The sequence below is a fragment of the Saprolegnia parasitica genome (assembly GCF_000151545.1).
Source record: "Saprolegnia parasitica CBS 223.65 unplaced genomic scaffold supercont2.23, whole genome shotgun sequence".
Lineage (NCBI taxonomy): Eukaryota > Oomycota > Saprolegniomycetes > Saprolegniales > Saprolegniaceae > Saprolegnia > Saprolegnia parasitica.
Genome location: NW_012156417.1, coordinates 161,253 through 185,016, shown reverse-complemented (window position 1 = coordinate 185,016; position 23,764 = coordinate 161,253). Strand labels below are relative to the sequence as shown.

The 23,764-nt window shown below is 59.3% G+C and overlaps 13 protein-coding genes across 13 annotated transcripts; 6 read left to right on the top strand and 7 right to left on the bottom strand.

The window, feature by feature from the left end:
• Positions 1-256: 256 nt before the first annotated feature.
• On the top strand, positions 257-2,917 carry SPRG_06645 (hypothetical protein). Its single transcript, XM_012345459.1, has 2 exons — positions 257-354; positions 397-2,917. Exons 1-2 carry the CDS (start codon positions 313-315, stop codon positions 2,842-2,844), a joined length of 2,490 nt encoding a protein of 829 aa, XP_012200849.1. The 5' UTR covers positions 257-312; the 3' UTR covers positions 2,845-2,917.
• Positions 2,824-4,012, bottom strand: SPRG_06644 (hypothetical protein). Its single transcript, XM_012345458.1, has 3 exons — positions 3,693-4,012; positions 3,538-3,649; positions 2,824-3,497 (listed from the first exon to the last, which is right to left on the bottom strand). The coding sequence occupies exons 1-3, from the start codon at positions 3,989-3,991 to the stop codon at positions 2,889-2,891; spliced, it is 1,020 nt and encodes a 339-aa protein (XP_012200848.1). The 5' UTR covers positions 3,992-4,012; the 3' UTR covers positions 2,824-2,888.
• A 624-nt stretch (positions 4,013-4,636) lies between these two features.
• Positions 4,637-5,421, top strand: SPRG_06643 (hypothetical protein; the record flags this gene model as incomplete). The annotated part of the gene is made up of 2 exons (XM_012345457.1): positions 4,637-5,245; positions 5,320-5,421. The coding sequence occupies 2 exons, from the start codon at positions 4,637-4,639 to the stop codon at positions 5,419-5,421; spliced, it is 711 nt and encodes a 236-aa protein (XP_012200847.1).
• A 193-nt stretch (positions 5,422-5,614) lies between these two features.
• Positions 5,615-6,331, top strand: SPRG_20163 (hypothetical protein; the record flags this gene model as incomplete). Its single annotated transcript, XM_012345570.1, has 1 exon — positions 5,615-6,331. The coding sequence occupies one exon, from the start codon at positions 5,615-5,617 to the stop codon at positions 6,329-6,331; it is 717 nt and encodes a 238-aa protein (XP_012200960.1).
• A 245-nt stretch (positions 6,332-6,576) lies between these two features.
• SPRG_06642 (hypothetical protein) lies at positions 6,577-7,255 on the bottom strand (the record flags this gene model as incomplete). Its single annotated transcript, XM_012345456.1, has 1 exon — positions 6,577-7,255. The coding sequence occupies one exon, from the start codon at positions 7,253-7,255 to the stop codon at positions 6,611-6,613; it is 645 nt and encodes a 214-aa protein (XP_012200846.1). The 3' UTR covers positions 6,577-6,610.
• A 446-nt stretch (positions 7,256-7,701) lies between these two features.
• SPRG_06641 (hypothetical protein) lies at positions 7,702-8,394 on the bottom strand (the record flags this gene model as incomplete). The annotated part of the gene is made up of 1 exon (XM_012345455.1): positions 7,702-8,394. The coding sequence occupies one exon, from the start codon at positions 8,392-8,394 to the stop codon at positions 7,702-7,704; it is 693 nt and encodes a 230-aa protein (XP_012200845.1).
• A 698-nt stretch (positions 8,395-9,092) lies between these two features.
• Positions 9,093-11,460, top strand: SPRG_06640 (hypothetical protein; the record flags this gene model as incomplete). The annotated part of the gene is made up of 4 exons (XM_012345454.1): positions 9,093-9,775; positions 9,827-10,645; positions 10,676-10,713; positions 10,760-11,460. The coding sequence occupies 4 exons, from the start codon at positions 9,093-9,095 to the stop codon at positions 11,377-11,379; spliced, it is 2,160 nt and encodes a 719-aa protein (XP_012200844.1). The 3' UTR covers positions 11,380-11,460.
• On the bottom strand, positions 11,458-13,320 carry SPRG_06639 (hypothetical protein; the record flags this gene model as incomplete). The annotated part of the gene is made up of 3 exons (XM_012345453.1): positions 11,458-11,726; positions 11,779-11,827; positions 11,878-13,320. A coding segment is annotated over one exon (1,238 nt), but the record flags the coding sequence as incomplete, so codon positions are not given.
• A 638-nt stretch (positions 13,321-13,958) lies between these two features.
• On the bottom strand, positions 13,959-15,594 carry SPRG_06638 (hypothetical protein). The gene is made up of 5 exons (XM_012345452.1): positions 15,358-15,594; positions 15,125-15,314; positions 14,991-15,082; positions 14,416-14,948; positions 13,959-14,366 (listed from the first exon to the last, which is right to left on the bottom strand). The coding sequence occupies exons 1-5, from the start codon at positions 15,542-15,544 to the stop codon at positions 14,082-14,084; spliced, it is 1,287 nt and encodes a 428-aa protein (XP_012200842.1). The 5' UTR covers positions 15,545-15,594; the 3' UTR covers positions 13,959-14,081.
• Positions 15,595-16,187: 593 nt separating this feature from the next.
• SPRG_06637 (AGC/PKA protein kinase) lies at positions 16,188-17,595 on the top strand. The gene is made up of 2 exons (XM_012345451.1): positions 16,188-16,521; positions 16,575-17,595. The coding sequence occupies exons 1-2, from the start codon at positions 16,257-16,259 to the stop codon at positions 17,549-17,551; spliced, it is 1,242 nt and encodes a 413-aa protein (XP_012200841.1). The 5' UTR covers positions 16,188-16,256; the 3' UTR covers positions 17,552-17,595.
• An 800-nt stretch (positions 17,596-18,395) lies between these two features.
• On the top strand, positions 18,396-19,602 carry SPRG_06636 (hypothetical protein; the record flags this gene model as incomplete). The annotated part of the gene is made up of 5 exons (XM_012345450.1): positions 18,396-18,478; positions 18,545-18,622; positions 18,676-18,964; positions 19,017-19,163; positions 19,213-19,602. The coding sequence occupies 5 exons, from the start codon at positions 18,396-18,398 to the stop codon at positions 19,600-19,602; spliced, it is 987 nt and encodes a 328-aa protein (XP_012200840.1).
• A 303-nt stretch (positions 19,603-19,905) lies between these two features.
• On the bottom strand, positions 19,906-20,164 carry SPRG_06635 (hypothetical protein; the record flags this gene model as incomplete). The annotated part of the gene is made up of 2 exons (XM_012345449.1): positions 19,906-19,923; positions 19,973-20,164. The coding sequence occupies 2 exons, from the start codon at positions 20,162-20,164 to the stop codon at positions 19,906-19,908; spliced, it is 210 nt and encodes a 69-aa protein (XP_012200839.1).
• Positions 20,165-21,247: 1,083 nt separating this feature from the next.
• On the bottom strand, positions 21,248-21,878 carry SPRG_06634 (hypothetical protein; the record flags this gene model as incomplete). Its single annotated transcript, XM_012345448.1, has 1 exon — positions 21,248-21,878. The coding sequence occupies one exon, from the start codon at positions 21,876-21,878 to the stop codon at positions 21,303-21,305; it is 576 nt and encodes a 191-aa protein (XP_012200838.1). The 3' UTR covers positions 21,248-21,302.
• Between the last annotated feature and the right edge of the window lie 1,886 nt (positions 21,879-23,764).

Sequence of the window (23,764 nt, the reverse complement as noted above, 5' to 3'; positions counted from 1 at the left end):
AATCTTCGCTTTTGTGTAGGGGTCCCTATTGCATCAAATATACGGGGACACCACCCACTTCAACGAATTTCTGGATTTTAAGCTTGTTTTAACTATGCTAGCTATTGACACGTTTGCAGCGTTTGGGATCGGCATCCAAACATTAAAATTTACAATATTACTTGCGGTTATTATGTAATACAATTAAACGATTCAATGGCGTCGTCGGACCCGGTCGGTGGATACTATGGGCCCCATGAAAATAGATCGAACAACAGAACGGAGCAGCTTTCGTCCTTGGGAACTGCCATCGGGCGTCGAGACGCAAGCAGCATGAGCTGGTTCAAGAACAAGATGAGGGCCGCCGCCTCCATGGTACCCGCCCTCGGCGCCGGCCATGCTAATGCTTCTGCGTAGGTCGCGCAGGCCGCGGAGGCCGTCGCGCCATCGTTAAATCTCACCATGGCGCTCTACAAGACGCCGGTCGAGGAGTTTCACCATCGGTGGCAGATCATTTCGCTCTTCCTCGAGGCGGTCATAGCGGAAGACCTGCCGGAAGCGCAGCAGAAGAAGCAGCTCACTGACTCAAACACGCGCGAAAACCTTGCCAAGCTGGTCAAACTGCTGTACGCCGAGGAAGATGCGCTCGATCGCCAGGTGCACGACCGCGATACGCCCATTGACCAGCGCCCGTGCATGGAGTACCTCCTCGAGCACAATGTGATTCAGCAGCTCTGCGCCAAGGCAGCCGACGATTCGCCAAGCGGCCTCATGGTGCTCGTCATTATCTTCCTCACCGACCTCCTCCGCGAGTCCAAGATCAACTACCCGATCTTGCCAACGCGTGGTGTCTATCGCTCCGTGTGCGAGCTCATCCAAGGCGCGATGGTCCGCGAAGTCGAAGACGAGATGGTCGAGAAGTGCTTGCTCCACTGCCTCCACGCGCTCTGGGTCAAGCTCAAGGGCGACCCGGTCCAGACCGAGTTCTTCTTTATGCGCATCTACAAGACGACGACACCCAACGCCGAGCTCGCGCTCTCGCCGACGCGCATCTCGGAGCTCGTGCTCTTCACCGGTCTCCTCCCGCACATGTACCGCGCCGGCAAGCTCGGGCTCAAGTGCCGCGAAGGCCTCGCGATCGCGGCGGGCCTCCAGGAGCCAGGCCTCGCGCGCTTCATTCTCAAGATGACGCCGTTCTGCAACTACGCGGTCACGGGGATCATCGGCGCCTTTGACGCGCTGCCCAAGACGCTCGGCGTCAAGCACGAAAAGACTTTCCGGTCCATGGACCTCGACATGATCCAGCAGGAGCTCGATGTCCTCGCGGGCCGCCTCCGCTTCTGCTCGACCTTGGCCATGGTCGGAACGTTCGAGATCCTCGACGAAGAGCGGCCCGCGACGCCGCCCAAGGGGCTCCCGGCCTCGGTCCCTATCACGCGCGTCCGGTCCATCACGAGTGAGATCCTTGTGCAGTTCCACGATCGGTTCTTGGCCGGGCCGTTTCTCGATGCACTCCTCGAACCGTCCGAAGCAGCGTCGCGCACGGCGCTCGTGTACGCCCGGTCGATCTTGGACATGCTGGGCGGGTCGCCCGCCTCGAACCCGCTCCTCCAAGTCTACATTTCCTTTCTGCTGAGCCACATGCACGCCAAGGCGGCGCCGACGCCAATGCCGGTCGTCTCTGCGTCGCACGAGCTAGTGCCGCCGCCACCGATACTCACGGTCGCGCCATCCGCCAAGCCGCAACGGCTGCTACAAGAGCTTGTCTACCGGCTCAACTCGCTCTCGGTGCCGTTGAGCGTGGCGACCATGGATCTCTTTGCCACGCTTCTCTCGCTGCGCACGACGGTCGTGGAGGACGCGCTCTTGCCGCCGCCGCGTGCGCACACGACACCGGTGCACATCGTATGGTTTGCATCCCGCTTTCCGCACGCGTCGGTGGCCGCCATCACGGCCAACGCCGCGCTCTGGGCGGCTGTCAAGCAGCACGACTTTGCCGCCCTTCAGAGCTTTGTTACCGACGTCCCGACGTTGGCGGACGGCGAGCTCCTCTCGCTCCTCTCGTACATTGCCGTCGCCGAGCAGTCGGCGTGCTCGGAAAAGTCCAAGACCGATACGAGTGACACGGAAGACGAGGACGAGGATTTCGACGACGACGATAACGAGATCGCCGACCGCGTGACGCGCCGTGGGTCCTGGGCGCTCTGTGTGCCGTCCGTGTCGCAGGTGCCGACGCGTGTGCCGTCATCGCCATCGCTCGCGACGCTCTTCGAGTCGGTGCTCTTTGGGCGCCTCGAGCGCTGGCTCGACAATAGTTTGACCGAGAACATTGCGCTCTCGGGCTTGATCACGTTGCTCGCGTCCCTCCGACCGCACCTCGTCTTTGACTGGGACCAAGACCTCGAGAAGGGCAAGTCGGTGCGGAGCATTCTCGAGGACGTCCACCTCGACGCATGCGCGCGCATCCAGAGGATACCGCAAGGCTGGCAGATGGTCACGGACGTGCAAGCACAGCTCTTGGCCAACGCCAACGTCGACGAAGCCAACAGCGTGCTTGTCGCGTTTGTCGTGCTTGAGGAAGTCTTGAAGGAGCTCGTCGCGCTCCTCGTGGCCCAGGACACGGTCAAGACGCTGCCGCTCAAGCCGGAAGGCTATTACATGGAAGCCAAGAAATCCCCCAAGCGTTGCTCTCTCTCCAAGGTCGATGTGCGTGGCGACGAGGCCACTTCACTCGACGCGGCCAAGTCTGTAGACGACGAAGAAGACATGGACAAGCTATTGGACTCGGCCGCAGAACAGCTGGCGTCCATCATGTCGGGGCCGCTCAAGGCGGACGACACCCGACCTCTGGCCAGCGCGGAGTGATCGATTGGAGTTGCGTTTTAATAGAAGAAAAGGCAACGGCTGCGTTAAAACGAACGCTGAAGGTTGGCGCGGTTGACGTGGTCGAGAAGCATATCAAATGCCAACTGCTTGGCGTGGCGGGCACGGAGCTGGGCAAGTCGCTGGAGCGGGCGCTTGGCATCCTTCTGGAAGGCGAGCACGAGCAGGCGGAGTCCCGCCACGAGCAAGTCGCGCGTCTTCTTGACTTCGGCGTCCAAGGCCAGTGTATGGTGGATCGTCGTCGTGTCGATCTTGAACCACGCCTCGTCCTTGGCATCGACCGCGGCGACGGCGAGAAGACTGAGGACGACAGGGGCCGCGGCGCCGCGGTGCGCCTTGGACTCGAGATACAAGTGCGTGCCCGACGGACTCAGCCGCAGCAAGCGCGACTTGGCGCCGTGGCGGACTTTGAGACCGCGCGATAAGAGAATGCGAAAGTGCACAAGGAGCTCCGCCTCCTTCTCTTGGCGGGATGGCGGCTCGCTTGGTGGTGTCGGTGGTTGCTTGAGTGGTGATGGTGATACGATGGGCTCAGGCTCGACCGGCTTGGCGACGGCTGCAATAGGCGCGCTCGTCGGACTCGTGGGTCGGTTCCACGCTTGCTGCATCGCTTGCATGACAATGTATTGCTGGCCCTACAATCCCATGGGTTCTTTGTCGCCACGTGCGACGTACCTGGACGATGGCCCCCGAGCCTTTCTGGATCGCTAAGGACGCGGCCTCGCGGCAGAGCTGCGACAACTTGTCGCTGGCCAGGTCGATCGAGGCGTCGAGCGACTGCTCGTACCTACGATGGCATGCTGCAAGGATGACGAGGAGGCGGTGCGTACTTGACAAAGTAGGGCGCGAGGAGCTTCTCGTAGATCTGCGTCGCGCCACGAAAGTAAGGCAGCGCGAGCCACGCCATCATGCACACCTTGGCCTCGTAGTAGAGCGGAATGAAGCTGCCGAGCCGGTCGGCAATGATCTCGAAGACGGAGAAGCAGGCGTTGACCGTCCAGAAGACGACCCACTGGATCTGCTCGTCGACCGCGTCGTCCTTGGCCGCGACCTTGACCGACATGTAGATCGGGTACGCATAGCCGACTGCATTGCAGATGCTCCGCGAGAGGAACTGCCCCACGAGCATGCTCCTGCGCCTGGCTGCTGCTTCTGGGACTGAGCGTTTCGCGGGGCCGTATCCGGAGACATATCGGTTTTCCTTGACGACATACAAAGCAATTGTTTGGTGCTAAAATATAGTCGCGTATGAAGCCCTTCTTACGGTCGTGAGGGAATCTATCGTTCTCTGTGGAAAGCAAGCGACTGGTGCGACCTTGAAGAACGCGCATTCTTTCTCCCAGTTGATGGGGGCGTCCAGTGCATTTGCGTGCGCTGTTAAATACCGAATGGCCTCCTCCCGGCGAGCTTCGATTGGTGCTTCTCAGTCTGGAGAAGGCTACAGTACCGGTATGAGCTCACCCTCGCATGCGCCTACCAACACCCGCCCGACGCTCGCGGGACCCATGTATACCTAACTAGCTAGCTTCACAGATCTCCAGGCCGCTAAAAGGTGCAGATCGACCACACAATACCGGTAATAATATTGGGCAGCCGATCCAAATCCAAATCTTGCTTGTCATTCTTGAAAGCCGTCCTGCGGAACATATCCAAAGGCTCGTTTACCTACACGACAATCGGAATCTGCCCTTGTTTCCTACATAGTCGGTTATAAGAAAGCACTTTGCACCCATCCCCATCGGTTGACGCATGCAGCAGTTTGGATATCAGCGCCATGGCAGCAGCAACGCGAGCCAAGCACGTGCTCGTGACGATCCCTGCGTCCAACTTCTGCGAGAAGGCGCGCTGGGGTCTGCGCGCGGCCAAGGTAGACTTTGTCGAAGAGAAGCATGCGCCTCTCTTCCACTACGCCGGGACCGTCTCCAAGGGCGGGCGCAGCGTGCCCCTTCTCCTCGTCGGTGGCACCAAGAACATCTTGAAGTCGAGCGATGAGATCATGACCTTCTGCGGCAAGTCGCTACCGGCGCTGTACCCGAACGATGCGGTCAAGGCCAAGGAGCTCTACTACGACAACAAGTTTGGCCCGCACGCCCGCCGGTACGCCTACCACACGCTCTTTTCGATGGGCCCGGTGGGCCGCGCCGTCCTCACGGACCCGCTCGAGAGTGCAGCGCTCTCGGCCACCGTCAGCGCGGTGTATCCCGTTCTCAAGTCGCTGCTCATTCGGTCGCTGAACGTCACGCCCGACGGCGCAGAGCGCTCGTGGGCTAAGATCGAGGCCGAGTTTGCTCGCGTTGACGACATCCTGGGCGCAGCGCCGCTGGGCTCGACATACTTGGCCGGCCCAACGTTCTCAGCCGCCGACATCTCGTTCTGCTCGCACGTCTCGCTGCTGCTCGGGCCCAAGCAAAGCCGGTACATTGCGCCGTACTTGAACCCGGCCAACATGCCCCCAAGTTCCAAGAGCGCTACGAGTACCTTCGCCGCTCCAAGGCCGGGCAGTTCGTCTTGTACTGCTACGAGCACCACTACCCTTTGTTGCCCGAGGCCAAGCTCTAGTCGTCCATCCTCGACGCGCTCGTACAGTGGTCGTGGCAGCTGCCACGATCGTTTCGTACCGAGCACTTTTCTGGGGCCGAACCAGATCTTGGCTTGGATTTTAGCCAATACGAGCGCGTGTAGCACTTTCGATCGTGTTTTATTGGTGGAAAATCGAAAGGAGCGGATTTGTACTGACTTTGCCATTCCCAGCATGACCGGCAAGAAGAAGCGATATAGCGCCGACGAGCTCGAGGCCGCGGTCCAGGCGTACGTCGGTGGCACCAAGCTGCGCGAAGTGCACCAGAAGTTCCCGCACATCCCCGAGCGCACGATCACGAACCGCGCCAACAAGTTTGTCAACGACGTCAAGCTGCAGAAGCCGGGCCCCGCGCCCGTGCTGAGCGTGCCGATTGAGACAAACATTGCTGCGTGGATCGTCGAGATGCAGACGAATGGCTTCCACGTCTCCCGGCAAATGGTGCTCAGCAAGGCCAACGAGATCTACCATACGTCCAACCGCGCCGCGCCGCCGTCCGGGTACCTTGGCGACGGCTGGCTCAAGCGCTTCATGGAGCGCCATCCCGAGCTCACGCTGCGCGACGCCAAAGGCAGCAAACGCGTCCGCGTACCCGAGGCGCCCAAGCTACAGTTGCCACTGGAGGCGCCGCCGGTCAAGCGACCCGCGACGAGTGCTGCGCGCGCGGCGACGCCGCCGCTCGAAGATGCGATGGACGAAAAGCACGCCGAGAAGAAGCAAGAGATGGAAATGGAGATCCTGAAGAAGACGCTTCGCATCAAGAGCATCGAAGTCATTAGCTCGACGCTTCTGGCGCGGCAAAAGCTCGTCGAGGCCGGCGTTCCTCAAGACGACATTGACAAGATGCTGCCATTGCCGCCGCCGGAAGAAGGCATGCCGCTCATGCAATAACTACAATATCTCCAGTAATATAACGTCGCGTGCCTGTACGTTGCCTCTCCATGGGTACACTGTGTACGCCGACACGAGGACCGCCGTGGCCGCATGGGATCGCATTCATCCCAGCTACCACGAACGATCTTGTCAGGTATCCTGCTCACTGGCACTTGTCCGTAGAACTTCTCCACAGAAGACGCATGTAATCAATCTCCCATGCGTATGCTACGTCGGCAGCGGATGCACGGTGGAGCGATCTCGATGGATGAATAATCATTTGTGAATGCCACTTACTCAGATGCGCGTGATTGTCGGCTGCCGCTGAGATGGTAGCGGTAGCATCGCGTCAATCTCGCTTTGGGGCACACCAGCGTTCACAAGCTTTTGCCGCGCGAGCATCGTCGAGAGCACGACCTGGACGTTCTTGAGCTCCAAGTCCATCTTCATCATGTCCGTCTCGAGCGCATACTTGGTGCGCTCGAGCTCCAACAGATCACCGAACGAGATAGCGTCGGGTTTTGCCTTCTTTGGCAGCACGGGCTCGGGCTCGGGCGACGCCGGGCGCTTGGCGGTCGACCGGCGTTTGGGCGCCACGGCGATCTGCATCGTTGACGGGATCGGCGCCGCCGGGAAGTAGACGAGCTTCGCGTCCGGGTCCCGCGCACTGTACGCGATCCAGTGGTCCCAGTGGTGCAGTCTATTGTGCTGCACAAAGTTGTCGGTGCGGAACGGCGGCTCGTAGACCTTGACCTGCGTCGCGATGCTGCGCGCGCGCTCGGACCGAATTTGCCGGCCAAAGTGCACGCAAAAGAGGCAGGTGGCCTGGAGCGCGTCGCCGGTCGCTGCGCTGCGGCTCGTCACGGACACGCCGTACTTGACCTCGTGCTCCGGCCGGAGCGCTCCGCGGTGCTGCTGTGGCCTGGGCTCGCCGCTTTCCATCGCCTGCTGCATCCGAACCTAACGTCGGTCTCCGTGGCACCCATTGTATTAAAGCATTTGACATTGGTATGCCTACGGCGTGAGCAATTATATTTTGAGCTGCCAATCACATGCCGCTAAGAACTAGGCTAGTCACGGGCCAATCAAACACCGCGCCGCCGAACGCTAGGCACGTCCGCGCCAAATCCGTCGAGCAATGGATACCTTGCGTCAGGATGCGTCGTGGGCTTGGACGATATAGCTTCGTGTACAGGAGGTACGGGGCTCAAGCCCCATAGGTGTTGCCCCTCTTGTCTTCCTTCGATCCGCCGCGTCGGCATCGGAATCACCACGCTTTTCGCCATTGACAGGCCACACACCTGTCTGTCGTGGGTGCCGGACAAGGACGAGATGCAAGCATAGAAGAGGCGTTGTACATATAGCCTTGATTGATGGTAACCTACGGACTACGTACCGGCATCGAACTGCGGCAGTGGCAACACAAGGTCGATCTCGACGCGTGCTACGCCAGCATCGGCTAGAGTTTGCCGCGCTAGCATCGTTGCGCTAATGACCTCGATCTTCTTGAGCTCGACGGTCTTTCGCAGCATCTCGACCTCCATGACGTGCTTGGATCGCTCCATCGCGAGACGCTCGTCGGCCATCGCAACGTGCACATCGTCGCTGGTTGGTGGAGGCGGGGTCAACGACTCAGCGACTGGCTGGTCTGCTCGCAGTGGTTCGCAGAGCGTGGGCGATGCTGCGGGCTTGCGCTTCGGCGGCGGGACCACCATCGACGGTGCCGTTGCTGGAAAGTAGCTGCGTTTTTGCTCGTATGACAACGCGCAGTACTCGGCCCAGCGGTCGCGGTGGTGGGCGAGGTTGTGCTGCGCCAGGTTGTCGAGGCGAAACGGCGGCTGGTACATCTTGACCGTCGACAAGGGCTTGCGCGTCCGGCCCTCGGCCTGCTGGCGGCCAAAGTGCAGGCAGAAGAGACACATGGCCTGCTGAGCGTCGTTTGCTTCGCGTACCGTCACCTTGAGGCCGTACTTGACTTCTTGGTCGAACCCAATGAACGCATTGCGCGTCGTCTTGGGCTTGTCGGCCTTGTCGGTCATCATCCGCCGGCCGACTGTCGAGTCGTTTGGCATCCGGTCCATCGCCGTATCCGTAAATCCTGGCCTGGCCTAGGGTTTCCGGATACGAGAGCCTGAACGGCCGACTAGGCTAGAACCCCGTAGCTAGCAGTTCTACCGGTAGCTACGGTACCACAGCATACTTGGTACGTCCTACTACCACGGTACATGGGGGAATGAGCAGCAGCAGCAAGTCGGGCGCTGGCGGTAGCTCTCGGCGAGGATGGCTCGACAGCATAAAATGCCACAGGTTGTATGTAATATGAGAGGTTGTTCCCTCTGCTCTTTTTTTTACCAGGCGTTTGTACTTGGCGTTTGTATGTGTCTTTATGCTGGATATTAAATTGCACTCGCGAGCCAATGAACAACCAGAAACTTCGTCGGCGATGGCAGCACGCACCCTTGGCGCGGCCCTCCGCGCGACCCTGAAGCGCTCGGCCCGGTCGCCCGCCATGCTGCGACCCATGCACCTCATCGCGCGGCCTCTTCCATTACGTGCATCGGCGGTGCGCGACTTCTCCTTGAGCAGCCTCCGCCCAAGGCCAAGAATGCCACCGGCCCGTCGATCGATGTCGACCACATGCACGCTGCGTACGCCAAGCTACAGAAGCTCTGTGACGACAACGACTTTGCAGGCGTTGTCAAGGAAGTGGCCTCGTACTACCGCCCGCTCGTGCAATCACTCGAGGGCCACGCCGCGCCGGCGCCGTTCGACCCCGGTCATGACGGCGCGCGTCGAGCAGGAAGCCATGACGCTGCTCGTCAAGTACCGGCAGCACGAAGCGGCGACGCTGCTGTACGAAAACCTCCAAGACATGACGGCGGCGTCACCGCTCGTCAAGCCGACGCGGCGCACCATGTCCTTTCTTCTGGGCATGCTTAGCTTCCAGCACGCGCACGCGGACGTCGAGGCGGCCATGGACTTTGCGCTCGGCCACGGTGTGTACCCGACCGAGTCCATGAACGCGTCGTACTTGAAGGCGCTGATCTCGACCAAGCAGCTCGAGAAAGCGGCGGCGTTCTGGCGGCAGCTCAGCGACGCCAACGGTCCGCGCAACACGAGTGGGTACCGCCAAGCCCTCTACCTTTTTCAGACGCTCAAGAGCTTCAAGGACATGAAGCGAATCGCAGACGACATTGAACTCCACGGTATCAAGCTCCGCGAACTCGACTACCAGAACCTCATGCTGGGCCTCGCCGCGGGCTTCCAGAACGACCAGGAAGACAGCGCCGACGGCGTCGAGTACGCCGAGACCGTCTTGACCCTCTTTGACAACATGCAGCGCTTTGACGGCATTTCGCCGTCGCTCGTGCCCATCTACGCGGTCGCGATGGACGCCCGCAACTACCTCGGCGAGTTTGACGAAGCGCTCGCCGTCCACGCGCAGTGCCAAGCCCTTGCCACGTACGATGCGTCATTATGCGAGAAGCAGTCGTCCGATCTCTGTGTGTCTAGGGACGGAAGCAGCGCCCTTTCGCGGCCCTTGGTGCAAACGTACATTGGTCTGCACCAATCGGATCGCATTTTGCCGCTCATCGTGTCGTCGCTTGCGGAGAAGAAGGTGGCGAACGCCAGCGCGATGGCCGCCAAGCTCATGGTCGAGATGGCCAAGCAGGACCAGGTGCCCGCGCTCCTCGAGTTTCTCGAAGCCTGCCCTGTCTTTCCCGTGACCTTTTACAGCGACGAGGACGCCAAGCGCGTGCTGCACACGCTCGCGCGCTCGACGCACGTGAGCCAAGTCGAGCTCTGGTCGCTCCTTGAGCCCCGCTTGCCGCTGCTCAACCTCACGACGCCGTTCTGGTGGTGGCAGCTCGTAAACTTTGTGGACAACGCGCGTCGGTGGCGCCTCTTGCAGCTCATGCTGGAGGCGCCGACGGCTGTCACGTCGCCGGCCAAGCTCGAGAACATCCTCAAGGGCTGCGTGCGCCGGGCGTTGAAGAACAAGGTCCCCGAGTCCGCCGCCGACGAAGAAGACGAGGACGCAGTCGACGCGTGGGCCTTTGTCGTCTACCTCGGCGAGCGCCTTGGCTCGAAGAAGACGTTTGTATTGCAGCACCTCGTGACCGCATACGCCGAGACGAACCAGCACGCCAAGGCGATCGAGACCTTCCGCGAGTTTCACCGCAAGTGTGTGCAGGGCGACCAGATCGTCACGAGCCCGTGGCCGTACGTCAGCGCCAAGCGGTCGCTCCTTGCGCTCGGGTACGAGGCCGAAGCGAAGCAGGTCGACACGATCCTTGCGCTCCAGCACAAGGCCATCCACACGGCGTCGTCGTAACTGCAATACGAATGCCAACTTTTGAGTTTTGAGTTTGAGTTTCTGAAATGGGACATCTGGATTGGTCGACTGCTGCACCAATCACGTCATAGTAATAATACTTGCTCGAGGCCTGGAGCTCCACCCGGCGCAGCTGTACCGGAACCACGCGGGCGGCGCGCTGTCAGTCGCCGACTGCTTGCGCCAGCGCTTCCTCGACAACGACGTCGATGGCATGCGCGAGATGCTGGACGCGCTGACCGAGACGACGACGCTGTGCTGCGTGAACCCGACGTCGCCGCTGCTCACACTGCTGCGGGACACATTGGCCAACGTACCGAGACCGGGCGTCGTCCTCAGCATTGGCAGTGGCTCTGGCCTGCTAGAGTTCTTATTGGAGCTGCATCTGGGCGAGAATGGCCTTGACGTCCATGGCCTCGATATCGCGCCCGTAAACGTCTTCCTGCCCTTCTTCGACGTCGTCAAGGCAGGCGAGCGGCCGTCGACGGTCGACAACACGGTCGCGCTCCTCGCCGTGTACCTTCGGCGGCCGTCGCTCTTAGCAACGTACTTGAGATGGTTTCCAAAGGTGACCAAAGTGATTCTGATCGGCCCCAAGAACGAAGACCCGCTCGCCGAGACCGCCACCGCCGACGCGGTCAAGGCGTGGGGCACGTGCGAGGAGTTGATCACCGACCATGTCGCCCTTGCGCGCTGGGATATGTACCAAGTGTGGACCAAGAAGCCTTGATCTGTCCAGTCGTCGCCACCCAAGCGCTCATCGTATCCAGTTTTTCTGAGGTGACGGACCCTACCCCGGGAGGCAGGCCGAGTAAATAATTATATATTCTTGTTTCGGACTTAGAGAACTCGCGTGCGAATGCCATTGATGGCGTGCTTGGCAGCACCTGCTAGCACGGGCTTGCCGCAGCTTTTAGGTTGCACGTCGGGACGCGCAGCGGTCGTGAGTTTCCCAGCCTCAAAGCTGCTACGCCGAAGCGCCTTGGCTTCAATTTCGATGCCTTGGTTGCGCGCCCGTGGCTTGCTCGGGCTCTCAGCTTGGACACGGCTGTTCTTGCGCGGCACAATCGCGAGCTTCTATGCAAAGACCCGCGTCACATCATCATCATCTTCATCGGCCTCTCCGTACAAGGCTTTGATGTCCTGTCTCGTCATCGGCCACGGGTGCTTGGGGCGCCCTACGCGTCACGATGACATCTCCCATCTGTATCATTATGACGATGCACACCGCTTGAGGAGCATGCTGGGGCTCACGGGAATCTTGGACTCGGCGCTTACGCGCTCTTCCTTGCGCCGCTTCTCAAACTTGTCGACCATTTCCTCGAACGTTGCGCAGTTTTTCCCGTAAACTTCCGCGCCAAAGACGCCGGCCAGTACGAGCGTCGCGCCCCGTCGGTGGTACACGGTCACGCCGTCGGCGCGCGTCTCGGTCTTCATTTCATCGACGGCGGCCCGGAGCGCAAACCCGACGCCAACGCCGTAGAGCCAGCCGAGGCCGTCCGACTTGTGCGCTGGCACCACCCGTCCCGCGAGGTCGACCTTGATGGCGCCCCGCCTGAGACTGCCAAGTGCGGCGCCCCGTCGATCGTGACAGGGAGCATCTTGGTCGCGTACCCGCAGCACCATACGATCGCGGCGGCGGCGTCGCAGGCTTGCTTTTGCAGCGCCGCGCCACTCGCGCTTTTCTTGACCATGTAGAGCTTGAGCCGCGGTTCATGGCCGGCCGACGCGGCGACGTAAAGAGCTTTGGCGTCTTCGCGGAGCCCCGTAAAGGTGTTGACAGACCCGCTCTTGTCCGCCTTCTCGACACTGACACCGTCGGCCTCTGCTTCCTTTCTCGTATTGTAAAAGCACCGGATCGGGCCGCGGTGCAAGAGCGAGAGGTCCTTCGGGCCAAATGTGATGCTCAGTTCTTGCTTGGCCTTTGGCTGCATCTTGTTGAGGAGGACCCACGCCACCGAGAAGGCGCTGTGCGAGCCGCCGATGATGCACACCTTCTTGTCCTTGGCCGTGCTGAGCGCGTTGGCGAGGGCACGGCGCCCCGGTTCGCGCAGCACGGCGTCCGACGTCCACGCCTTGGCTACATACGCCGGGTCCAGGTCGGGTGGAAGCTCCTGCGTGCCGCCCATGGCGAGGACAACGTGGTCGGCGAAAATGGTTTCTTCGACGCCGTGGTGCGTGATCGTGATCTTGCACACGTCCGAGGCCAAGCGCTCGACATGCGTCGCCATTGTCTCGTGGAGACACGCGCTCGTGCCCGGGTACTTGAGCATCTCGAGGCGCGCGAGGTATCCAATGGCTTCGAGGAAATTCCCGAGCTCGACGAGGTTGATGGACGCATTCCCGACCGCCGACAACCGCTGGGCCGCCGGGTGCACCTCGAGGCCCTCTAAGAAGGTGCCCCGGATGGACTCGGGCGGGTCTAGCTCGGGCTTCTCGTCGAGGACGCTGCCGAGCAAGCTCTTGGCAAACGTGTTGGAGTTGATGATGTAGTCGCCGAGGTTGCCGCGACCAAGGCTCGCGACGGGCCCGCCGTGCACGAGGACGACACCCATATTGAGCAGCTTGTCGAGGTACCCGAGGCGCGCGGCGCGGACAAAGATGCCGATGCCCGCGGGGCCGCCGCCGAGAATCGCGAGCTTGTACACGGGCGTGGATGCGTCAACCATGGACAGATGCCAATTGCCGCCATCGTTGTATCTTCCGCTGGCGACGACGAGCCAATCGCAACTGGCCCCAACGCGCGCCGGAAATAGCGCCAGCGCCATCCGGGCCCATGGACGTCCATTCGCACGAACGTCGTACGTTGAAGCGCAGTTTGGATGCCACCGTCGAGCCTTAACAAGCCCACTTCTCTGGCTCCACTGCTCGTTATCGCCGACTGCGTGTGCTCTTGTGGTGCTTGGGGTTCGCATCCAAGTACCTGGTACCCCGTGAATGTGTTCCTTCCGTACATTAACGTACGGACACGTACATACATACGTGGCGCGCGCTGTGAGTCGCACTGGCGACGCACGCTGCAAAGGGCACGCGCAACCGACGCGATCATTGCAAGAAGTGCAATCGAGCACAAGGGTGTGGGTGTCATCGCATGCAAGGTCGCTGCGGATAAGTATGAGCATTTCTAGTTTCAACCAGCGCCCTCAGACGTCTTATTTCGACGTCGATCATCGACGTGCTTTTCGTGCCCATGGTGGCAGTGCTCGCGCACGGAAGCAACCGCTAATCGGGTGGAAGGGCCGCAAACCACCGAGGACGCGATCATTCGAGCCAACTCGGGGCGGGTTGAGCTTGAAACTAGAGCAAAAGCAGAAGAAGACATTGTTCCATAGCCAACCGTGCACTGCTACTATATCTGTCGGCACAAGACGTGTCTTGGGCGGTGCTTCCCATCAACCGCACTTAGCCCTTTTCGACGAGCCACTGCCGAGCTTAGAGCGCGCCAGCTTGCTGCAGTAGCAGCGTGAGCTCGCCCGTCTCGTGGAGCGCCTTTGTATCGTCGCAGCCGCCGATGGTTTTCCCAGCCACAAACACATTGGGTGTCGTCTTGCGGCCCGTGAGCTTCTGGAGGTTGTATAGAATCGCGTTGCCGTCGTCGCGCGTGTCGATTTCAATGACAACCGCCTTGGCGCCGAGCGACTTGAAGAGCTTCTTGACGTCCTTGGAGTACGGGTCAAACGACTTGGTGAAGATCACGAGCGGGTTCGTCGTGATGCTCTACACAAAGGCATTCCGTTTTGTCGAGTCCATGTATCCTGTAGCGTACGTCGAGCACGACCGCCTTGGCGAGCGCGCCGACCTTCTGCAGCATCGGCGCCAGCTTCTTGCTTTGGTGCAGCGCCTCCACGTCGTCGCCGCCGCCAATCGACTGCCCGTTGAGCAAGATGTTGGGTACCGTGCGACGACCGGTGAGCGCTTCCAGCATGTCCTGGTACTGCGACATGACGGCGGGCGGGAGAAGGTCGATCTCGACCACGAGGACTTCGGCCTTGAGCTCTTTGAGAATCGCCTTGGCCTTCTTGCAGTACGGACACGTGGTTTTTCCAAACATCACAACCGAGAACCGCGCCGCCAGTGCATCGTGGATCGCATCCGAAACCAAGCGGAGCTCGAGCGTGGTCGGCACTAGCGCCGTGATCTTCTCGATCGCATCAAACGCAATCGCTTGGTGGCGGTTCTTCTTGGCCAAGTAGCCTTCGGACATGACGTCGGCCAAGAGCTTGACGTTGGGGTAGCCAGCGTGGACGCGGCCAAAGACCGTGTAGCCCGGCGAGGTGTCGCTGGGTGCGTTGATAGCCGCTACACAGCGTTACGTGTGTCGCTATAAGACCGATGACGTACTGTTGTCGGTGAGCATGATGGAAAACTCCGTGCTGCCGGACGACGGGTCGGCGGACCGCGCGAGCACGAGCGTGCGCTCTTCGCTCGGCAAGCTACGCGGCGCTGAGCAGCCAGCAGGACGAGAAACGACGTACTTGTATTCGACGTCGACCGTACCAAACGGCGACGGCTTGTCGTGCACAAACCCGCCGGCCTGCACGAGAAAGTCGGGCTCGGCGCGGTAGAAGCCCGCGTCCTTGGTGTAGAACCCAGCCGCGACGAGCTTCTCAAAGTGCGCTACCGTGCGCGGCGCGGCGTCCGGGAAGAGCTCGAGCACAAAGTCGCCTACATACTTGAGGTTCGTAGTGGTCGGGCGATTGGCGCCTACCATGCAGCGTCGACACCTTGTACATGGTCTTGTTGACGAACGGTAGCATATCCTCGAGCGGAATCGGGTCAAAGAAGAAGAGGAACTTGAGGACGGCGAGGGTGAAGATGGCGCCGAGGCCGTACGGCAGGTAGGCCATGGCGCCGGCGCTCGGCGCCGGGCGACGCGACTTGTGATGCGGCAGCATCGTGCGGCAATCCGAACTGCCATGTGGCCGCGTGGACAACAGAATACACGATTTGCGTGGTCCGAATATAGTGTTTCCGCGTCGCGAACGAAACATCCAGCGGCAACGATCCGGACCTGCCGCGTCCCACCCTATGTTGTTGCTTGTTGCAAGCTGTTGTCCTCTGTCCGGCAGCAGCGGGCGCGCGGTTGTCGCTGCCAGTGCGCCGACATCGCCGGTGCAGCGCGGGTGCAGACTCTGTCTTGGCTCCCTTGTGATATTACACTGTTTCGTACAGTACGCTCCCCCGACCACGGGTACAGAATATATGTACCCTAGCCGCCGACCGACTGCGAATGGGACTGGGGCGCCGAACTTCGAAGCGCGCAATGATTGGCTGCTTTTATTAGCCAATCCCCTCGCGCCAGTGTCGAGTTGTCGATACATTTAGGCTTTGTATGCATTTCCTCGAAGGGTGTGGTAGCCAGCTGCGACATGTTGTCGGAACACGAAGTTGCGGTGCTCTTGGTGTTTGTAGCCGCGCCTCGAAGTTCCAGGTGGTATTTTATTTGATCCTGGCGTGCGAATCGCATACAAACACCAAGTGTAGTGATCGGTGCGCATTTAATTGCAACACACGCCGCTATTTTATTACGCCGACGAACAACAAACCCCAACTTTGGCGGCCCAGCAAAGATCTCGCCGAGCCCATCGCGCTGCCACCACCAGCCACATGCATACCATGATGCTGCGCTGCGTCGAGCTCCTCAAGCGCGTGACCGCGTCGTCCTCGGCGAAGCGCGGCAAGCAAGAAGTCTCCACGTCCATCAGCGGCGCCTCTACCGGCTCGGAGACGCCCGACGTCGATGAGAAGCCCTCCAACAACACCGACGCGCCGCTTGCGATCAAGTTTTCGCGCACCGATACCATGAGCTGCGACCTCGACGCGCTTCCAGAGCTGTGTCTTGTGAGCCCGGCGACGATCGCGTTTGAGCACGGTGCGTCGACCCTCTAGCGAAAACTGGATGGATGGTCTCACGCGTGCTTGTAGTGCAATTGAAGGACCTCGAACTCCTTGGCATCCTTGGCATTGGCACGTACGGCGTCGTTAAGCTCGCGCGCCACCGGCCAAGCGGCCGCGCCGTCGCGCTCAAGGTCATCTCGAAAGAGTACATTGTGAGTATGCGCCAGGAAAAGCACATTGTTCGCGAGCGCTTTGTCCACATGCGCCTTCGCCACCCATTCGTCACGACCTTGTACCAGACGCTCCAGGACGACAACTGCCTCTACTTGGTGCTCGAGTACCTTCCGGGTGGCGAGCTCTACACGGTCGTCCACTCGGAAACCAAGTCGCCGATCAAGCTGCCCCAAGGCGGGCTCCCCATGGCCGCTGTCCGCTTCTACGCGGCGTGCATTGTCTTGGCCCTCGAGTACCTCCACGCCCAAGGCACCATCTACCGCGACCTCAAACTCGAAAACCTCGTGCTCGACGCTTTAGGGTACCCCAAGGTGCTGGACTTTGGCTTTGCCAAGCCCGATGGCGTCGCCACGCGGAATGGCACGATGTGCGGGTCACTCGACTACATGGCGCCAGAGATCGTGTCCCGCAACCAGCACGACCAGCGCGCCGACGTCTGGTCGTTTGGCATTCTGCTCTACGAGCTGTGCATTGGGTCGACGCCATTTTCGCACCCCAACACGCGCGAGCAAATGCGCTGCATCAACGAGGAACCCGTGTCGTTCCCGAATGGCTTTGAAGAAGAGCACCCGGACGTGTGCAGCCTCATTAACCGGTGCCTCGAGAAGGCGCCGTCGACGCGTGTGAGCAGCATGCGGGCGATCAAGGCCCACCGCTTCTTCGCAGGCACGTTGTGGCACAAGCTGCTGGCGCACGAAGTCGACGTGCCCTTTGTGCCCGAGCTTCACGGTGCGTTTGACACGTCACGCTTTGATTTCGCACCCGAGGACCCGGACGAGTACGTGGAGCCATACGAGAGCGACGGCGACGACTGGGCCAAGGACTTTTAGGTCCCCAATTATTATCTATTATAGTTATTGTATTAGTTAAGTGAGCGTAAACTGATCGAGGGGTTGTCTTGAAATCGACCGGAGGATGAGACGCAGCAGCAACCTCGGCGTTAAAAAGAAGCACCTTCCACCTTGCCGCAGCTGCGCGTGGATCTACTCCTGGTGCACAGCAGCGACAACCTTGTGGCGGATGCCTCTTCTATGCCGCCACGTATGCTGGCGGGTCGCATACAGTGCTACTGGCGGGTCGCATACAGTGTTACTGGCCGGTCGCATACAGTGTATCGCGTCTCTCGCGAGACCATGCATGAGTCGAGACCACAATTTACGTCCTCGCACCGTGCCGCATGTACGTTATTGACCCTATCTTCGAGGACAGATTGTCTGGAAAGGCCAAGTCACGGTCTGAGAGCTAGTTTTCTCGCAGCTGTCTTTTTGAAATCCAAGCGCTTGCAGCAATAGCAGGTCCACCGCCGTAATACCGTACTGCCCTACGGTCGATGTCAATAACGTGCGAACGAAGAGAGGTGCGGGCGTCGCTCAACGCTCTTCGAGACGATCCTTGGTGTGCGCGCTACCTGGTCCCTCGCCCGATCCCGAATCACGACCACCAACGCATCTCGCTTGACACACCGGCCACGCCTCACGAGCGCATTAGAAAGTCCACATTATCTTTCTAATTGCATGGAATAGCTCATTTCAAGAACGAAGAGAAGGCGACATGCGACGGGGAGGGTGCGTTTTTCAATGGACGCTTTCAAAAGACGGAGTTTAACGCACTGTTGACCTTGGATCCAAGACGCTGTGCGCTGATTGGTCCGAATGGGACTTGCAGGATTTGCCCATGGACGCAGCCAACGACGTGGCGCCGTACGCGCTCGTCGAGACGACAGAGCCGCGCCCACCGACGACTGCGTTCGCCGACGAGTACGGGATGCACTAGCAGCTGATGGAGCGTGGAATGCTAATGGCACGCACGACAGGCCTGCTGAGCTGGACGCTACTACTGCCGACGCAGCCGAGCCATGCAACGAGCCGACCACACCAGCGCCTTGGACGATTCGCGAAAGCGTACACTTAAGTTCTCGTCTGGTCGAGCTAAAGCGGCGGCTGCGTGCGCGGAGCTTGCCGACGGCGGACGCTGTGCCACCGATCCCGGCCCTGGCACTCCGCCCAGTGCGGCCACTGCCGTCGGCTGCGCAGCCATCGATGGCGAACGAGGCCCTGCAACACGTTGAAGCGTGGTGTGCGGTCAGTGCGGCGCATGCAGGCTACGATGCGATACGGCGACATTCGCTCGAGGTGCTCCGCGACGTGACGGTCCGCTTCATCGAGACCATGGGCACCAAGCTCGTGCACGAGACAGAGCAGTGTGTACGTACCCTGGATGGCACACACTCGCCCACCGCCATTGTACGAAGCTACGCAAGCAGCGACAGACTTCTTGATGTCATATCGCTTCTAGACGAAGGCGTGCGCGCTAGCTGCCGGCCGCGTCATGCAGCAAGTAGAGTGCCCGCCAACCAAGCTGCGAGCTCACCTTGTCGAGACCATCCAGTACGGCTGTCACTTGCGCCAAGCCAACGATGCAGTACGCACGCAGCTCCTGCGCGTACGAAACACACGTCATTTGCACATGGGTGAATCAACGATTCTTGTAGGACCCAAGCAGCTTGACAGCGGTTAGTGAGCCACTTTACGAGGCGCTGAGCGGTATACTGGAAGGCGTGCACGCTGGCACAGCCGGGTTTGCACCCGTGCCTCGAGCGCGCCGCGCAATGGCGACTCCACACGCGCCGCAATCAGAGACCAGTACATCGCCGGCGTGCTTGAGGAAGCGACAAGCTTCCGCGACGACGCCACAGCCGATGAAGAAGCAACAGACGTTGGCGCCAGCCAGCTTACTACGCAAGCAGTGCACTGCAGGGATTGCCACGGGCACGAATACCCTCGCGATCTCAGACCTCGATTTGACCGACCTTGGCGACGTTTTTGCCACCGACCAGTTGCCGCTGGAGCCTTCTCGGCCGTCTCCGTCACACCTTTTGTAGCCAAAAACATGCAGGCATCTCGATCTCGTTGTATTACCGGTCGGTACACGGCATAGATAGAGGAGAGGGTTGACTCTGCTAGCACTCGAATGTGTGGAGACCCGATTCTTGTCATGGGTAGATAGATAGATAGATAGATAGATATATAGATAGATAGATAGATAGATAGATAGATAGATAGATAGATAGATAGATAGATGAAATGGGCAAGCAATGCGTGCCTCGAATACTAGGTTCACATCATGTCAGGACAATGTGTCGTGGTGTACCGCGAGTATGAAACACATATGGATGTCATTAAGGTTACCGTCTTTCGTTAGCCTAAATCACGGTGCATGAAGTACTATCGCTAGTTGTTGTTCGTTTGCACCAAGCCAGCTTCGCGGAGGTTGTTGCTCGGCGCCAGCTCGTGATGGCTGGCCCACTGGTTGTTGGGCAAGTCCTGGGCGGCCGCGTTGTCGCCCGACGTTGTGGTGGAGGGCGCCGCGTTGAAGGGGGCAACATCATTTGTCGCCAGCGTCATGGCCGAGACCGCGAGCATGACCGAGATGTGGAGGCCCATATTTGGTTCAGAGGAAATTGAAAAGTGAAATCCAAGTGGAGGAGCTATGGTGCGCTGGCCTTTTTCTCGCCACGCCGACGAAAACGGCTCATTGGCTCGCGTCGTTCGACGGACGCGCGTACCGGTACGAGTGCTGGGGAAAAGACACGGGTACACTGCATGTCGATGGGTGCGAGCCCTTCTCCGTCTCTGCCGACAACCGCTCAAGCCGTTGCATAGCTCAAGTATCGACGCATACAGTGTAGACTCGTCTGCTAGCATTACATTATTGTACCGGTCGTTCTTCAAACCAGTCCTATCGATGGCAGGTCCCGTGGATGATCGGGCAATGATAGGTGTCGAGAGCACAGACACGCATGGATGATCAGATTTGTCCATGTTGAAGACGGCCGCACGCAAGGGAAAACTTACTTACCAGGTATTCCCTTGGCCGCACGCGAGTGGGCGCCGTCGCAAAAACAGTGCATCGGTTTGTTGACGCAGCTTCGTGCGTATTGAGGGAATTTCCTTGGTGCGTCGTATGGTCACTTGTCGCTCTTCATCACGGGACGACGATATCTCTTCTCAACCACGAGGCTATCTGCTCTGACTGGCTGGGATCCACGCCATCAGGACCTTGTACAGCATGCCGTTAGGAGGCGTGCGAAAAACGATGCCAGGCCGCGACGTCGGACTCGAGAGCTCATTTAGAGCCACTTGATATGGATTTGATTGACTACTGTTACGCGACAGTTTCATGTGATGGAACCAATGGGATCGAGTGGTCTGATGTGCTGGCAGCACGAGCAGACAATAACCAGAGCAACCTTATGACTGCTGCCAAGTCGCCGAGACCAACTATCAAGCCAAGGTACCGACGCCGCTCGGTCGGCTGGAGCAGCGGGAGGCCGCGGTAGTTGTCGAGCGCGTGAGTCTTGTCCCGACAGATGCCAAACGACTTGTCGAGGTGGACCTAAAGACCCGTCATGTCGGCAATCTGAGCGAAGTGCTCAAGAACCCGAGGCAACGAGTCCATCCGCTGGACAAAAACCGCCGTACAAGTTGTCATGTATAGAAAGCGAACCGTCATTATAGTATCAGTACCTAAAATAACGGTCGACGCGTCCGTTCGTTGGCAAGTTTACCCATCGGGTTGAAATTAATGGACCATTTCAAAACGGGCATGCACCGTGGTGGCATCGAAGCTCTTGCGGTGGACCATTTTAACGCCAGAGGTGTCGTCGACGTACAAGACCCAATCTTGGTACCGGCGGTGCCCGAGCTGGGTGTTCCACCCAGGGTTAAATTCCCAGTGCTGGTTGCCGTTCTGCAAGTTGCAGGGGTACCCGTGGACGAGCGGTCGCTGGTCCTTGTCGCTCCAGTACGCGTCGAGACAATGGTCCGAGGCGACATGACGCAGCTGATCGATTTTGTTGGACTCGGGAGACTGATAGACCTGCCACGCACCGCCGCCGCACGCGTCATAGTTTGTCAGCTTGACGGTACTGCCGCAAATCTGCAGAAATGTGGGGGGGTAGAATGGGAAAAAATCGTTGACGTGAAGACCAGAGGGCGGTGGCTTACGCATGATGGCATACTGGTTGAAGGGCAAGCCCTGGACGACCGCCTCGATGCCCGACGTCGTGTTGGAGGGCGCCGCGTTGACGTGGGCAACATCATTTGTCGCCAGCGTCATGGCCGAGACCGCGAGCATGACCGAGATGTGGAGACCCATATTTGTTTCAAAGGAAATTGAAAAGTGAAATCACGAATGGAAAAGCTTTCGCCCACTGCTGGCCTTTTTCACGTCACGCCGACGAAAACAGCTTGCCTACGGCGCTGGGGTAAAGACACGGGGATGCACATCCGCCGATGGGTAGACGGCTCACGCGTACTACATGTATTAATAGTACAGTGCAGTGTCGTCTTAAAAGCATTACCGAATGCTTTTCTAACCCGCGACGCGCATGCATAATCAGATTGTTCCCGATCGAGACGGTCTTGTCAGAGCAAAAACAGGCGACCATCGTCCATCGTTGACGTAGCTTTGCGTGGACGTCCCCGCGCCATGCTTGTCGCTTTGAGTGACGGGAAGACGACGCCTCTTCTTCACGACGATACTATCTGCTCTGACTGGTTAGGAAAACACCTTTAAGAGCCTAGCTCAATACTAGTACTAGTATGGCGTTATGAGCTTACATACGAGGAAAGACGCAAAACCGCAACGTCGGGCACTTTTTAAGAGGCTTGAGAGGCTGGTCGGATAGCTCGCTTGGCATGATCGACCTCCATGGATTTGATTGGTTGAAGTGCACCAATCAGCGTATAGAAAAAGATTGCTTTCAAATCGGTGGGGTCGAGAGGCGCAAAAGTGCTGCGAACAGCGCGTCCTCATGCTCAACTTCCGCGGTCGCGTATCGAGAACGGGCAGCGGGATGGGAATACCAAGGTGCAGCGCAGATCTATTATACATACTTGTCGCGTAGCATTATTGGCGCTGGCAACTTGCGAGACGCCAAGACGTGCCTCGTGCTTGGCGTGCCTTCATGGCGCCGACAGCAGAGCTGCTCATGAGCTGCCTCGCCGCGATCCAAAGCATGGTGTTTCGTCTCTAGACCTCGAACCACGCCGTGCTCCGCCACTGGAAAAGGACGTTCGAAGCGTTCTCGATCGGGGTTGGTAGTCTAATTACCGCTTTCTCCTGAGATCAAGTGCGAACGCGGCCGGGCTCGAGCGCTTCTCAATATCGTCGGTGTGTGGTTGGCCTTTATACCGCTCACAGCTCAGTGTCGTGCAATGGCACGGCGCCCAGCGCGAGTACGTGTGGGGGGTAAGCGCACTTGGCGAAATCAACAAACACGACTACTGCTTTGATGTATGTCTGGAGCTTCCCGTCTGTGCTTGGATCTTGGGTCGACGCGGATGACCAAGTGGGACGCGACGTCGAATGATGACAATATTAATATGGGAAGGTGCGGGGACTGCACATGGACGGATGTGTGGTTCTCGAGGAGGAGTGGTGGACCGTCGAGGTCAACTAGAAGGAGGCTCACTTTTAAGAAGTGCGTGCACTAGCACCGGCCTGCAGTTTGCTGTGCCTTTCCGAGTGTCTTCCAGACCGGCGCGGATAGTAGATTCTCTGAGGTGATGAGCCCAACGCATCCACTCGAGAAGGGGCAGAAGCTTTTGCACGACGTCGACGCTCTGCTTAAGAAGATTCTCGCGGAACGTCGGGATGTCGCCAAGACGATTGAAGAAAGCGAGAAGGAATGCACCACGAGTGCCGATGCGAAGATCAAACGCCAGGAAACCCCACCCAAGCGGGGCGGTGGGTCCCCCAGCAAAAAGGTCCAAGCGCAGAAGAAGAAAGCAAAGAAGAAGAAGAAGTCGAGCAAAGCTCATGGCGGCTGTGGTGACGGCGGCGACAGTACCAGCAGCAGCTCGGATGCGCCGCCAAGTAACTCGAGCGGTGACGACTGCTCGAGTTCCAGCGACAATGGTCAACGTTACAAAGCGAGCGGTCGACTCGCTCCGCCAGACAAGATTCCAAAATTCGATGGCACCGATTTTGGTAGCTACAGCGCAGACGTGAAGTCTGTGCTCGCGCAGCAAGAGATCTGG

Bases quoted from the DNA above. Each gene is read 5' to 3' on its own strand.
- SPRG_06645 (XM_012345459.1), top strand. From the start codon at position 313: ATGAGCTGGTTCAAGAACAAGATGAGGGCCGCCGCCTCCATG. The intron at 355-396 runs GTACCCGCCCTC...GCTTCTGCGTAG, and splicing joins TGAGGGCCGCCGCCTCCATG to GTCGCGCAGGCCGCGGAGGC.
- SPRG_06644 (XM_012345458.1), bottom strand. From the start codon at position 3,991: ATGCTCGTGGGGCAGTTCCTCTCGCGGAGCATCTGCAATGCAGTCGGC. The intron at 3,650-3,692 runs GTACGCACCGCC...ATGCCATCGTAG, and splicing joins CTCGCGCCCTACTTTGTCAA to GTACGAGCAGTCGCTCGACG. The intron at 3,498-3,537 runs GTACGTCGCACG...ATGGGATTGTAG, and splicing joins GCTCGGGGGCCATCGTCCAG to GGCCAGCAATACATTGTCAT.
- SPRG_06638 (XM_012345452.1), bottom strand. From the start codon at position 15,544: ATGCTGCCGCATCACAAGTCGCGTCGCCCGGCGCCGAGCGCCGGCGCC. The intron at 15,315-15,357 runs GTAGGCGCCAAT...TCAAGTATGTAG, and splicing joins CAAGGTGTCGACGCTGCATG to GCGACTTTGTGCTCGAGCTC. The intron at 14,949-14,990 runs GTACGTCATCGG...AACGCTGTGTAG, and splicing joins CATCATGCTCACCGACAACA to CGGCTATCAACGCACCCAGC.
- SPRG_06637 (XM_012345451.1), top strand. From the start codon at position 16,257: ATGCATACCATGATGCTGCGCTGCGTCGAGCTCCTCAAGCGCGTGACC. The intron at 16,522-16,574 runs GTGCGTCGACCC...GCGTGCTTGTAG, and splicing joins GACGATCGCGTTTGAGCACG to TGCAATTGAAGGACCTCGAA.